The sequence below is a fragment of the Bos mutus genome, chromosome 11 (genome assembly GCF_027580195.1).
Source record: "Bos mutus isolate GX-2022 chromosome 11, NWIPB_WYAK_1.1, whole genome shotgun sequence".
NCBI classification, from domain to species: domain Eukaryota; kingdom Metazoa; phylum Chordata; class Mammalia; order Artiodactyla; family Bovidae; genus Bos; species Bos mutus.
Genome location: NC_091627.1, coordinates 8,632,130 through 8,646,427, shown reverse-complemented (window position 1 = coordinate 8,646,427; position 14,298 = coordinate 8,632,130). Strand labels below are relative to the sequence as shown.

The 14,298-nt window shown below is 53.0% G+C and overlaps 1 protein-coding gene across 1 annotated transcript in view; it reads right to left on the bottom strand.

Annotated features, from left to right (window-relative positions):
* Window positions 1–3,770, bottom strand: part of NIBAN2 (niban apoptosis regulator 2) — a 52,460-nt gene extending 48,690 nt beyond the window's left edge. The window contains exon 1 of the mRNA XM_070378953.1: window positions 3,532–3,770. Within this exon, the coding sequence (XP_070235054.1) occupies window positions 3,532–3,586 (55 nt within the window). The 5' untranslated portion in view covers window positions 3,587–3,770. The remainder of the gene's footprint in view (window positions 1–3,531) is intronic.
* Between the last annotated feature and the right edge of the window lie 10,528 nt (window positions 3,771–14,298).

Here is a 14,298-nt window from a genome sequence, read left to right as displayed (position 1 = left end):
ATTAGCAACGGGAAAGGTGAGGCTGGCAGAAGGGAAGCAGGCAGGCACTGGCAAACTTCGGCAGGAGCCCTCTCAGGTGATAAACCTCAGGGCACTGTGTGGATGTAGGCAGTGGCGGGGAGATAGTTCCTTGACCACCACAATTTCATCCTGGTCAACAGAATTTCCAGAGCAACGAGTCCTTTAAGGCCATCCTTGAGGCAGAAGCCGCCTCCCATCCCCCACTATTCCATGCCAGGCAGGGCCAGGTTTCCTGCCATGAATGCAGCACCTAACCCCCTACTTGTATACCTTGAGCAACAGTGAGCTCACTCCCTCACCTGTCCCATCTTGGTCTATGTGGCTCAGACCATATGCAAAGAACCCCTCTTATAGCGCTGACAGGAGCCACCAGCAAGCCCACACTTGTCCTGGCCTCTGCACCAGGTAGAAGCTATGAACTGGCCTAACCCCCCATCTCTTCACGTCCTAGTTCCTTCCTTGTCATATGGGTCCATCACTCACTGCCGTCCGGAGCCCCTCCAGAGAACCCATGTCCATCTCACACATATGCCAATGCAGAAGGCAATCCAGGTTCCCAAAACCCAGGTGGACTCTTACATCCAGGAAACCAGCATCAATCTTGACCCCAGACCCTGGACAGACCCTGGACAAGCCCTTAACCACAGCTTTAACTGCTCCCTTTAAACTCAAACACTGGACCCCTTTCAGGAACAGAGAATAAAGAACCATCTCAATAACAAAGGCAGATGTTTGCTAAGCACTTACTGTGTCCCAAGCACTGGGCTAAGTTTCAGACCTGCATGATGTCATTATTCCCATTTTACAGATAAGAAAATTGAGATTTAGGCACCTGAGCTGGAGATTTAGGAGACCCTGAGCTGCCTCAAGTCTGAGGTGTGTGGGAAGCATTGCAGGTGTTTCAGAGGAGAAGGGGGCAGCAGAGGATGAGATGGTTGGATGGCATCACCGACTCAATGGACATGGGTTTGAGCAAACTCCAGGAGACAGTGAAGGACAGGGAAGCCTGCAGTCCATGGGATAGCAAAGAGTCAAATGCGACTTAGCAACTGAACAACAAGGCCCTCACACCCAGATGCGACTTTGGCCCTCAGGGAGCACACTGGTTCGGTCACAGCAGGAAACTGAGACCCCGAGACAGTAAGAGCAAGTGGCTGCCTGAGGTTACACAGGCCTCCTGGCTCCCTGGCCAGGGTTCTTCCTCCGTGCAAACTCCCCATCCTGCCACCAGCCACATGGTGCCGCCGGTGTGAGAACAAGCCCCTGCTTGCCAGGAGCTTTGAGATTCCAGGATGAAAGGTGCCATGACAGCAAAAAAAAAAAAAACCCGGCACCATGGGCAGGAGCGCGCCTGACCCCTGCCAGGACTTGCAGGCTGGCACTCACCTGCTCGGGGTGCGCAAGGAGCCCCGGGAGCCACCGGCCAAGCCACAGAACCTGAACAGGAACGGAGCCTCGGAAATCAGAGCACAGCTGACTTCTTTACAGGGCAGCCCTGGGCCGGAGGGGGAGGGCTCTGGAATTTTAATTGTCCTGCAGGAAAATGCCCCGCTGCCCTGGCTGCTCCGTGGGAGGGGCAAGGAGGATGCGACAATCTCCCCAGAGATTTCCCAGGCAGCCCCCCCCGTGGGAGGGGGGCTGGAGGCTTGCTGGCTGCCTCCCCTCCCACCTGGTACTGCAGGAGCCCCCTCAGGTGAGCCTGGACCAGGAATTTGAGGCATCTGAAGAGGGCTATTAACAGCACTGAAGTTTTGAGAAGAAAGAGGCCAGCAGGCTCTGAGTGGGCCCAGCCCTCTTCCACCCAGCCTGGTATCCACAAAGCAAACCCAAGCCTGCCCAGGAGAGGACACTTCACCTTTTGTGGCCTCCGTCTCCTCCCCTTCAAGGTGGCAGTTCTCAGCCCAGGAGGCAGGAAGGGGGTAGAGCCAGAGCTGGGTGTGGGGTGAGGGAGGGAAACGCCCCCCCTCAAGAAGGCGCAGCACATCCCACCCAGGCAGGGGTGAGAGGGCCCCAAGAGGAGGTCGTGAATGGATGGACTGTTACAGAGCCCCAGGAGGCTGCCACCAACAGGGAGGGGACAGGAAGACTCCGCCCCAGCCTTCCTCCTCCCAGAGTCCAGGCCTGTCCTACAAACAAGTGTTCCAGGACTTAACCCCCTGCTGGTCTGATGCTGGAGAGGGTCTGACTCACTTCTACATCACCCTCACCGTTGGGCCAGCCCCAGGCCTGGCACAAAAGGGGATCTCCGGCCGTGGGCCCAGGACCCCAGTCACAGGACAAATCTTTGTGTCCAGCCAAGGAGGGGAACACAGCATTGGGAGACCCCTGGTTCCTGTTCTCCAGAGGTCTGAGTGGGCAGAACACAGCTGCTGAAACTCTACAGGGTGGCAGGACACATCCTAAGTGTAGGCAGACACAGTGTGCTAGGTCTACCGGACAGAGAAAGGCAAGTTCAGCCAAGAGCAACAGGCTCCTTTCTCATAGACTGCCCCCCAACATCGTACGTGGACCAGCATCCCACACAGTGGGGTCTCCCCTATGTCAGAGCTGTGTTAAGTAAGCCATGTGAATTAGCTCACTTAAATCGATTAATAAGCAAGAAAGTATTCACCCCATTTCGAAGAGAGGGAAACTAAGGGGCCAGGACGTTAAGAGACTTGTCCAAGAGATCCCAGATGGGAAACAGACGCTGGGATTCCCCCCTGGCAGCCTCCCCCAGAACTGAGTTTCCCAGGCAGCTTGAGGATCTTACCCTGTCTCTCCATTCCTGGGGTTTAGGGAAGGAGGAGCGCAGGACCCTACAGCACTCCCTGTGCTTTCCCAGGGAGGAAGAGGGCAGCTGCCCCTCAGAGAAGCGGCCACTGTGCAGGGCTGGGAGCAGACGCGGTTGAAGGAGGGGGCTGAGGAGACTGGGCTCCGGCCTTAACCAGCCCCCTAAACAAGCTGCCCGCGGAAGCACCCAGCTGTGCCGGAGGCCAGGGACAGGGGTTCTGACCCATCCCTCCTGTGCACCCCATCTCTCCTAGGCCCACTCCCCAGGCTCAGGCTCAGACCCTGATGGGCCAATCCCTTGGAAGCCTGGGCCACGTGTACTGGGTCTGGAGCCAGAGCAAGCCGGGGCCTGGGACAGTCAGGGAAGGTCAGGACACGCTGGCCGAGTGGGCCCGGACCGCTTCCGGGCAGAGATACCAAGGTGAAGCGGGGAGGCTGCAGCCCTCTTCCACAGCTCAGACTGCGGGACTGTGTCCGGGAATCCAGAGACCCGGCGGCTCCCAGGGGTGGGTGGAAGTTCGAGTCCCCTCGGGAGGGGGAAGGGCGGGCTCAGAAGGAGCCAGGAAGGGGCACCCAGACGTAGGAGAAACAATCTTGGACAACAGGTCTTGGCCCTGGGCCACTCCCGCCCTGCCCGGGGCCTGACTCTCCGCAGACCCCAGCAGGCAGGCCGGGATGGGGGCGTGGCCGGGGCTCCCCGCCGGACCCCCGGAGCAAGCTGCGCGGCGCCGGACTCACCTGCGATGTGCTGACGCCGGGCGTCGTCCAGGTGCGTGGACAGCACGTCCCCCATGATGAGGAGGAGCCGCGCGGCCCGATCCGGCCGCCGCCTGCCGCTGCCTGCGCTGCTCAAACAGGCGCCGCTGGCGCCATGGAGCCGGCCCGCCCAGCTCCCGCCGCCCCTGGCTGCGGCCTCTGCCCGGCTAGCGCTCCGGCTCCAGTAGCGTCGGTCCACTAGCTGGCCGCCTCCGCCTCGCGCCCCAGCCCGCGGCCCCGCCCCGCCCAGCCCCGCCAGGCCACGCCCCCCAGACTCGAGCCTCGCCCCCTCCGCGGTGGCTGGCGAGCGGGCGGGGCAGGGGCCCGGGGATGCAAGGACCGCCTGCAAGACAGAAACAAAGAGGAGGTCGGAGAAAGCGAGGCCGATGGGGGAGACGAGGAGCCGGGCGCACCGGACCGTGACCGAAACGAAGAAAGGGATGGCGCTGGTGGGGGGACGTCTGAAAGGACGGGGGTGCCTGCGGGGTTCCAGCCTGGGTGTCAACGCCCCCCACCTTCCCCGACCCCCTCGGGAAGAGAGCCACACCAGAAGGACGTGGGGGACCGGTAGGCGACGCCCAAGAGCACTCCTCCCGCCCCTGCTCCCCTGCCCCCAGCCCCGCCCGCGGCTGCCAGCTCTCAGGAAGTTCCTTGGCCTTGATCCGACCTGCCCCAGAAGGTGTACCCGCCCGTCTTGCACAACAGTGCAAGGAAAAGGGAGGTAGCAAGGAGAGCTCCGACTCAAAGGCCAGGCGCGCATTCCTCGGACTCCGCATGTGGGTATTTCACTTCGGAGGTGGCTTGTGGTACAGGACAAGTCAGGAATAGAAAAAAAAAAGTACAGTTTGTAAAAGATGCAGATTCAAAAGCCATGGACCAGCATGGAGTTTGGGGGCTGGGCATAGTTGGGTCACAGGTACCAGGAGAATGTGTTTCAATTCTACCCCACTATCCCCCAAGCTGGTAGGGGAGCCGGGTTAACCCCTGGGACCCCCAGATAATGGACTGGGGTAGCAAAAGCCATCCTTGGCTGCTGATGTTCAGACCTCCTGTACTGCATCCTAGGGGTCATCCCGTTTTTGCTTGCTTACCCAATGACTGAGTACTTAGCCACTTCTCTGTGTGCCCCACCCTGTAATTGGACAGCTTTTACTGCAGCTGTGACATAGGCAGAAAGCGATGATAATAAAAGTTAACATTGCTGAGCACGGTGCTTCAGACCTATCAACGCCAACAGAAGATAGGTGTGAAGTTGACTAATGGGATACAGGGCACTCATCATGCAGTAGGTGATAAACACCTGCTGGCTCGGCTCTCTACAAGATGCTGGGGATGAAAAGAGAGGATGCAAGCTGTCCTACCTGCTCTGGGCCCCAGGACATGTGGCAGTATTGAGAACCTCAGTTTCCTCATCCGTCCGCTGAGAATAATGATGCTTTGTTGTGAGGATTAAATGAGATAACAGAGTGACTAGCACAGCACCTGGCAAGGTTGGGTCATCTCAGTAAACAGAACCCACCATTCTATTATTCGTCACAGTCCCTGCCCTTGAGAGCATAGAGAAGCTTGAGGAAGGAACTGCCCATTCTGTCTTGAGGAAAATCGCAGAAGGAGTAGTACCAGAACTACGAGCTGGAAGAACGAGAATTTGGACAGGAGATTCTAAGGAACAGCATTCCAGGGAGTGGGGATAGCATGGGCAGAAGCACAGTCTTTGAAGAGCAGGATGTATTCATGCAGCAGAGAACTATGAGGTGAAGCTGAAGTCAAGCTGGCAGAGATGATTAGTGTCCTTCTACAGAGATGGAAACTGAGGCCCAGAGAGGGAAAGTGGCTTGCCAAGGTCACACAGTAAGGCAGAGCCAGAACCCAGCCAGAGGCCAAGTCTGCAGACACACCGACTTCTCTTTGAGCCACCAGAAGCAAATGATACTACTAGCCTCATTTCCTTTTTCCCATGACCCAAACTATAGACACTGGAAAGGCCTGCTCTAACCTGAGAGGTGGGTAGATCGAGGCATCTGACATCTGAGCACCCAGGAGGCCTGGACCAGTTGGGGTAAAGGTGGGGCCACGAGCCAGCCTTTTGCCAGCCTCTGTGGTGCAAACAGGCCTGTGAGCCCCAAACACCCACAGACTTCCCAGGGTCAGGCCCCTAGCCCAGGAGCTCTTCCTCTTGGCTTTGGAGAACTTCTGTCATATGTCATCACCTAGACCTTCTGAGCACCCATGACCTCCCCTGTGAGACAAACGAGCTTGTGAAAGAGGACAGACACTGTAAGCATGTGAATAACTCCCCTCGCAGCATAGGGCCTGTCCCCTTGAATTAAAGATTCATTTGGTCCACACAAAATTGTAACAGCGTGGAGGGGAATTGACTGCAAAAAAAATCAGGGAGGAGATTTGGGGGTGAATGGAAACAGTCTATGTCTTGGCAGTTACACAAGAGTACTTATTTGTCAAAACTCATCAGACTATATGACTTATAAGGGAGTGCATTTGATTGCATGTAAATTCTACTTCAATAAAGTTGATTTTAAAATGAAAAACAGGAAGTTCCCTGGTGGTCTAGTGGTTAGAATTCCAGGGTTTTCACTACTGTGGGATTCCGGGGTTCAATCCCTAGTTGGGGAACTGAGATCCCACAAGCCACACAGCATGGTCAAAAATAAATGGGCTTCCCTTGTGGCTCAGCTGGTAAAGAATCCACCGGCAATGTGGGAGACCTGGGGTCGATCCCTGGGTTGGGAAGATCCCCTGGAAAAGGGAAAGGCTACCTACTGCAGTATTCTGGCCTGGAGAATTCCATGGACCGTATAGTCCATGGGGTCGCAAAGAGTCAGACACAACTGAGCAACCTTCACTTCGCTGACACCACATCCAGGAATCACGCCAGACTTTCCCTGCCTTGTCTCACAGAGTCCTCACAATGACTTTGTTGGAAGAATCACCAATTACAAGGATTTTTTTCCCCTCCTTATATGGCATGCAGGACCTTAGTTCCCCAACCAGGGATTGAACCGGTGCCCCCTATATTGGGAGTCTTAACCACTAGACCACCAAGGAAGTTCCATAAGGATTCTTTTTTTTTGATGGGGGGACAGATCTTCATTGCTGCATCAACTTTTGTCTAGTTGCAGTACGCGGGGGCTACTCTTGTTGCAGGACACGAGCTTCTCATTGTTGTGGCTTCTCTTGTTGCAGAGCACCAGCTTTAGGAGCATGGGCTTCAGTAGTTGTGGCACAAGGGGCTTAGTTTCTCTGCAGCATATGGGATCTTCCCAGACCAGGGCTCGAACCCATGTCCCCTGCATTGGCAAGCGGATTCTTTACCAGTGAGCCACGAGGGAGGCCCCATGTGGATTTTTAAAAGATGATATTCCATGGTGTGCACTTAGCAGTTTAAACACTGGATAGGTGGGCAAGGAGAGAGAGTGCCAGGTAAAGATGTCAGTATATGCAAAGGCGAGGAACATGAGTCCCTATGGGCCCCAGGGCCTGATGGCTATTCCCAGGCTGCTGCAGGGACGAGGAAAGAGGGGCCCTTCCCTGGCTGGGTGGGACCAGATGGGAGACTCCCCGAACACCCAGAACATGGAGTTTTTAGCCTTATTCTGGGAAGATTGTAAAATTCTTTAAAAGTTCTCAACTCTCCACTACTTTAAGGTAATAAATCAGGCCAGTGATGATCTTTGGGTGGGGGAAGAATGATTTATTTTTGACAGGAAAGACAAACGATTGTAGTCATCAGCCCCATAGGAGGAAGGGGAAGGGATCCCAGGAAGTTAGCCATCAGGAGAATTTCTCAACTCTAAAGGTTGGGAACCCTCGCCCTCCTACTCGAGGCGGTTTTGGTGTTCAGTTTTTAGTTTGAAGTAAACTAAAGAATCTTTTCATACATCTTTTGGCTATCTGTGGGTGGTTATTCTTCTTATTCAGGTCCTCTGCTTTTCTGTTGGAATGTCTATCTTTTTTTCTTTTTTACTTTAAAGATCTTTTTCTACAGGAAGGATCTTTCAACTTGGCAAGGCAGAGGCAGGAACAGGGGTGTCTGCTCTTTCTCCAGGGCTCATGGGTGCCATCTCGATCCACCAGGCTCACCCACACCCTTTCCTTGGCCCTGGGCCCCAGAGCCTGGTGGAAGATAACAGGCATGTGGACAAAGGATAGGAATGGTCCAGACCTGGAGCCAAGAGGGGAGGTTCCTTCCTGCCCACCTGCTGGGCCTGCCTACCCCCAACCCCCTCCCTACACTGCTGCACCCCCCTACCCCCCCAACCCTCCCCAGGATGCCACCTACAGCCCTTGATTCATCATTCCTTCAGGAAGTGGCTTCTGCCAAGCTGCCTCCCTCAGGGCTACCCCACCCCACCCCACCCTAAAGCACATTTAGAAACAAGAACCCAAAGGTGAAGAAGACTATTTTGAGAGGGAGGGCCCAGAAGGTCAGAGCCAGAGCTTGGACAAAGGCCTGAAGAAGGGAAGGGATTTGCCCCTGAACATACAGGCTCCTTCCTGGTCTTATAAGAAGGAGGAGGTCCCTCTCCCTCCCAGTTGGCTGAGAGCCCCAGCTCTGCCCTCCCCACAAACCTGTCAGACCTGAAATAGCCCAGGAGAAAAAAAAAACACCTCGGGTAAACAACAGGGAGTGTGGATGAATCAGGATCTTGTTTTTAAGGCACATCGTGTGTCCACCACTGTTTCTCCAGTTGGCATGGCCCGTTGCTCGGAAGGGACCCTGGCACCCCGCCCAGGCCTCCCCTCTTTATTAACTGTTGGGTGATGGAAGGAGATGCAGCTCAAAGTCCATTCCATCTGTCACCTGGCCTCCCTCAGCTAAAGTCCTTTCTTGCTCCTCCGGTAGCCAGCTCCCCGGCCACACTCAAGTCCAGGCCTCGTGACTACCAGCCTGGTAGAATGCCCAGCAGCCTCTTTGGCCTCCCTGCCTCCAGCCTCCCATTTGTTCCTCGCTGGGCAGCCAGCTGGATTCTAAAACACAAAGGTGACCATGCCGTTCCCCTGCTTCAAACCTTTTGTGGCTGAGACTTGCCTGGCAGTCCGGTGGTTAAGACTTTATGCTTCTAATGCAGGGGGTAAGGGTTTGATCCCTGGTCAGGGAACTCAGAACCCACTCCTGCGTTCTGTGCAGCCAAAATCAATCAATAACAACAACAACAAAAAATCTCTGTGGCTCTCACTGTCCTGGAGATAAAGTCAGATCCCAACCATGGCATTTAGGGTTCTTGCCAGCATCTCTTCGTCTTGTCCTTCACAGGTCACACTGACTTTTCACATCCTTGAACTAGCCGGGCTCTATCCTACGTCACAACTTCCACACACGCTGATTCCCTTTCCCTGTCTTGCCACATCCAGCACAATTCATCCCCCAGACCTCAGCTAAAACAACCCTCCAGCTCCCCACCTCACCCACTGGCCTTTAACTCCTTCCTTCACAGTCAGTACATTCATAATTACTTTGTGTAAGATTACTTGTTTAAATAGACCTTCCTCTCCGAGGACAAGAATGTTCTCATTCAAAACAACATCCCTAGTGCCAGACGTAATGGGAGCTTGGGTGAATCGTGGGCTCTGGAGGGGAATGTGACAGTGGACGCCCAGGTGGTCCCCGGGACTCAGCAGGCCTGTTTACAGACCTGCCTGTGCACGTGCCTGCCGTGGCCACTCCCACCTCACTCCCCATTTGATAGCATAGTTGGTTCTACAGAGTCTTTGCTTGCATACCTCCAAGAACCGAGTGCTCACCACTCCCACAGGTCATGCCTCCCAGTTGGACCCAACAACCCCAAAGTCAGAAGAGGGGGTGTTGAAGTACCAGCAAATAGGCGGGGAGTGAGAAATCATAACAACGAGATGATGAAGACCACCAAAGTTCCCATTCACTGCAGGCTTCTGCTGTACCCAGCTCTGGGCGCTACACCCTCCACCTCACTGAGTCATGGCTCCACTCTGTGAAAGAGGCCCTTTGCAGGGACACTCATCTTCAAGGAGAGAGAATTCAGTGTCAGTGAGGCGAAGTGACCTAACCAAGGTCACACAACACGTAAGAGGTGAAGAAAAGCCCCACACACAGCTCAGCCGGCGTCAGAGCAATCATACACCGCTACACACCACCATCCTTCCAGACCTGATCCCTAGTTCTCAGACACAAAAGGGATCCTCTACTATGCCTACTATTTACTCACCCACTGGTTTATCACTTAACAATGTAGTATGTAAAATAAGCATCTTCCTATGCTAATAAATGGTTAATTCTACAAGATTTTATGGTGGTATAATCAGATGGTAAAGAATCTGCCTGCAATTATGGAGACCCAGGTTTGACCCCTGGGTTGGGGAGATTCCCTGCAAAAGGGAATGGCAACCCACTCCAGTACTCTTGCCTGGAGAATTCCATGGACAGAGGAGTCTGGTGGGCTATATAGTCCATGGGGTCACAAATAGTAGGATGGGACTGAGTGACTGACGCCTTCACTGCTTTCAGTATTGCATTGTACGACCCATTAAACTATTTGCCTGTGACTGGACACTTGTTTTCTGAATTATCTTCTGAGGCTTTATTTCTAGAAGTGAGATGATTGGTATAAACCTCCTTCTGAGGCTTTTGACGCGTGGTGACAAATGGCCCTGAAATAATTGTAGCAGCCAGCATCCCCTGACACTCGCCATGTGCCTGTCAAACGTCCCTTGTCAAGAACTCTCTGTTGTCATGGTGACTGGTGCACAAGTCTAAACTCCCATCTCACCCCACCCTGCAGAGTGAGAGCCCCTGAGAGCAGGGACTCCGAGGCTGGCCCAGCTCCTGACTTCTGGCACGTCCCAGAGAGAGCTTGGCTGCTCAGCCAGCGTTGATAGCCACCCAGTTCCTCCAGGACCCGCCAGGAGGGGTTTTGGGTTCTGCCAACCTCCGCCCAACCCCTTCCATGTCAAGCTTGGTTTCCTGCTGGGCTGAGGCGGCCCCTCACCAGCTGGTGACTCAGAGCCTGGCCAGGATGGCAGCTTCCAGGGGGTTGGCCGTGCCTCCCCAGCACGCCTTGTGACTAAGCTTGCGGTGAAGCTGGGCGGGGTTTCTTGGGTGGGGCCTTCCTCTATCCCTTCAGTCTTACTGATTTTTGTCCTCTGGGTCTTCCAGACAAGATGAGAATAATCCTGGCTTCTGTGTGCCTGAGTACATGAGGGGTGACTTAGATGTCCCCCTGGGGGCACCTCCTTGCACGGGGAGGAACAGAGAAGGCCCAAGAGGAAGGTGGGGGCAAGGGAGAGATTTAGTGAGGAGAGCATAGGGCCGGGTTTAGGGGTGTGCCCCACTGCTGCGTGAGAAATGGCTGGTCAGGGACCCAGGGGCAGGGGGCTTTCAGGACTGGGCCATCTGACCCCATTCAGCACTTCCGTGAGAATTAGGACAGTCCAGTGAGAACAACAGACCGGGATAGTCTCGTGCCACAGCTCTAGCTGGCTTGGCAAGGGTGGCATGGGCTGGATTCAGCCTTTGTTACTCCAACCACCAGACACATTTATTTACTTATTTTTAAAAGTATTTTTTTATTTGGCTCCACTGGGTCTTAGTTGCAGCATGTGGGATCTAGTTCCCTGACCAGGGATCGAACCTGGGTCCCTTTTATTGGGAATGTGGAGTCTTAGCCATTGGTCCACCAGGGAAGTCCCAGACACCTTTAAAAAGGGTTTGACCTGCACACTCGTGCAGAGGTGAAGAGGCAGTGGCAGGGGTGGTATTCCTTCCAGGGGGTATTTGGAAATGTGTATGAGGGCATTTTTCATTACTGCTGCATCTAGTGTCCATGGAGGTGCAGGAGGAGGTCTACTGACTTTTAGTGCCTGAAGTTCAGTGATGCCAAGCATTCTGGTGAGATGGCCAGTCCTGCAAAGGAACAACCCCGCCTGCCTCGCTCCCTCATCCAGAGCTGACCCGGCTGCTGCCCAGTCGCTTCTGGAGAGGACGGTGCTGACTGTAGAAGTACCTCCCAGTGTTCCAGGTGGTTTTAAGATACATTGTCTCACTACCTAGGCTTGAAGCTTCCCTTGCCAGGGAGTAAAGCTGATGTTGGCATCCTCACTAGCAGCAATCATGGTAAGGATGCGGGCATGGGGCAAGGACTTCGGATATTTTATCTTCGTGACAGTCCCACGAGGGCTGCACTAACAGTATCCCCATTTCACAGGTGAGGAAACTCAGGCTAAAGCAGCCGCAAGGGTGGGTGTCCTTCATTTCAAAGCCCTACTCCCTGCCAGTAGGACAAAACTGGGTCCATTTGACAGATGGGGAAACTGACCCACAGACATTTTCACGGCTCCTCAACTAGCCACTGGCAAAGCCAGGCACACTCAAGATGTCTGGGCTCTTTAATCAGGAGCCTGCCCACTCTGTTCCTATGCCAAAGGCCCACGTCTGTAAGAATAAAAAGCACCAAGGAAAGGCCTTCCTGTGCCTGCTCTCTACCCATACTGCCCACTTTTTCCAAGGATACCCTGTTCTGGAAAACTTGAAGGTAATTCCTTTTACCTAAACTAATCTGCAGGAAAATTAATTAATTCATTACAAATAAAGCCAAGCTAAAAAAATTTTTTCTCATATAAAGTAACGTGCAGAAAATGAGCCCAGTCTCTCTTTCCTACTGCGATAGTCATAACCGCTCTTGCAATAGTCTCTTTTGTAAAGCCAGTTGTTCTTTTATTTAGTTAGTTAGTTAGCTGCACCAAGTCTTGGTCGCACCATGTGGGACCTAGTCCCTGGGCCAGGGATTGAACCTGGGGCCCCTGTGTTGGGAGCTCGGAGCCTTAGCCACTGGACCATCTGGGAAGTCTGTGCAATAATTTTAAACAAAGTCTTCTTTTTAAAAAATAAGTAAAAATAAAGTACCGGGAGACTTTACCCCTTTAAGGTGTCTTCCTGTCACTTTGAAGAGTTTCGCAGATGTCATACATATCCTGGGAAATGCTCTCTGCCCACTGGAAAAGCCCAGGCCCGCCCTCAAGGTGAGCAGCGCTCTGCGTATCCTTCAACCTTCTGTGAGGACTGACTCACCATCCTGGGCCTCAGTTTTTGTAAGATGAAGCTAATAATCCCTATCATTGTAGGGACTGCTGTAAGGAGGCGATGGGATCAACCATGTACACACAGGCTTGGCCCAGAGCGGGGCACACCTATCAGATGCTGGCTGCTCTGGTGATAATCGTCAGCATCTAGAGTGGAAAACAGACAGTCTACACTGGATTCCAATTCTGATGATACGAGGTGGTCAGTGGCATGATAAAGCTTAGAGCCAAGAGTGCTGGGAGGGTGTGGCACAAGGCCGGAGAGCTTCCTGGTGGAGGAGGCACTGTCCGAGCTGGGCTGTGACGGACGCAACAGGATCTACTGTAAAGAAGTCGTGCATCCCCGGTGCACCAGCTGGGCTGTGGAGCACTGATCTGTAGAAATTCTCCGGGACGTCCTCCAGGTGAGAAAGAAGGATCCTGTGGAACCTGGGAAAGGCTGGAAGTGCCAATTTGGGTTTTGTTTAGTCACTCAGTCATGTCTGACTCTTTGCAACCCCACAGACTGTAGCCCACCAGGCTCCTTTGTCCATGGGATTTTCCGGGCAGGAATATTGGAGTGGGGTTGCCATTTCCTTCTCCAGCCACTTTGGGTAACAGGCCAGAAGTACAGCTTCTTTTTTTCCATTTTATTTCTTGATGCCTGATTTACATACATCAGCTGCAAAACTCTCATAGAATTTTTAAAAAATATTTTTGCAACTTTATTGAAGTATTGATAAGCTGCACATATTTAAAGCATACCGTTTGATGATCTTTGGTGTACACACACAACCACAGAACCATCACCACAATAGAGAAAAGAAACATACCCATCACCCCCCAAAGTTTCCTTCTGCACCTTTGTGATTCCCCGCTCCCTCCCCCACCTGCCACTGATCTGATTTCCATCGCTGCAGGTTAGTTTGACTCTTCTAGAATTTTATAAAAATGGAACTATACAGTATTACTTTTCTTTTGTCTGACTTTTAAACTCAGTATCATTGAGATTCATCCAGGGTGTTTGGTACGTTAATAGTTGAGTCTTTTTTATTGCTGGCTTGTATTACACTGTGTGTATGTACTATGGTTTTTTAATCAATTCACCTATTGATGGCCATTTGAGTTGTCTCCAGTTTTGAGCTATTACTCTGCTGTGAACATCTGTGCATAGCTCGATTAATTTTTATCCATGTAGATACTTGGGTATAGGGCTTCCCTGGTGGCTCAGTGGTAAAGAATCCGCCTGCCAATGCAGAAGATGAGGGTTTGATCCCTGGGTCGGGAAGATTCCCTTGAGGAGGAAATGGCAACCCACCTGGGATAGTCCATGGAGAGAGGAGCCTGCCGGGCTACAGTCCGTGAGGTCGCAAAAGAGCAGAACACGACTCAGCACCTAGGCAACAGCAACAAATATGTGGGCTTAACCATCACCCAGATCAAGATATGAGATACTTCCAGCACCCCAGAAGGTTCTCTTGTGCCAGCCCACATTCTTCCATAAATCAGCTTGTTTATCCTAGAACTTCACATCAGTGGAATTAAACAAGGCAACACGTGTTCTTTTGTGTGGTGGCTTCTTTTGCTCTATATTATGTTTCCAAGATTAATCCATGTTGTTACTTCTATCGGTAGTTCATTCTTTTTATGGTTTTTGGTATTCCACTGTATGGATACACCAGAAAGTCTTCACCCATC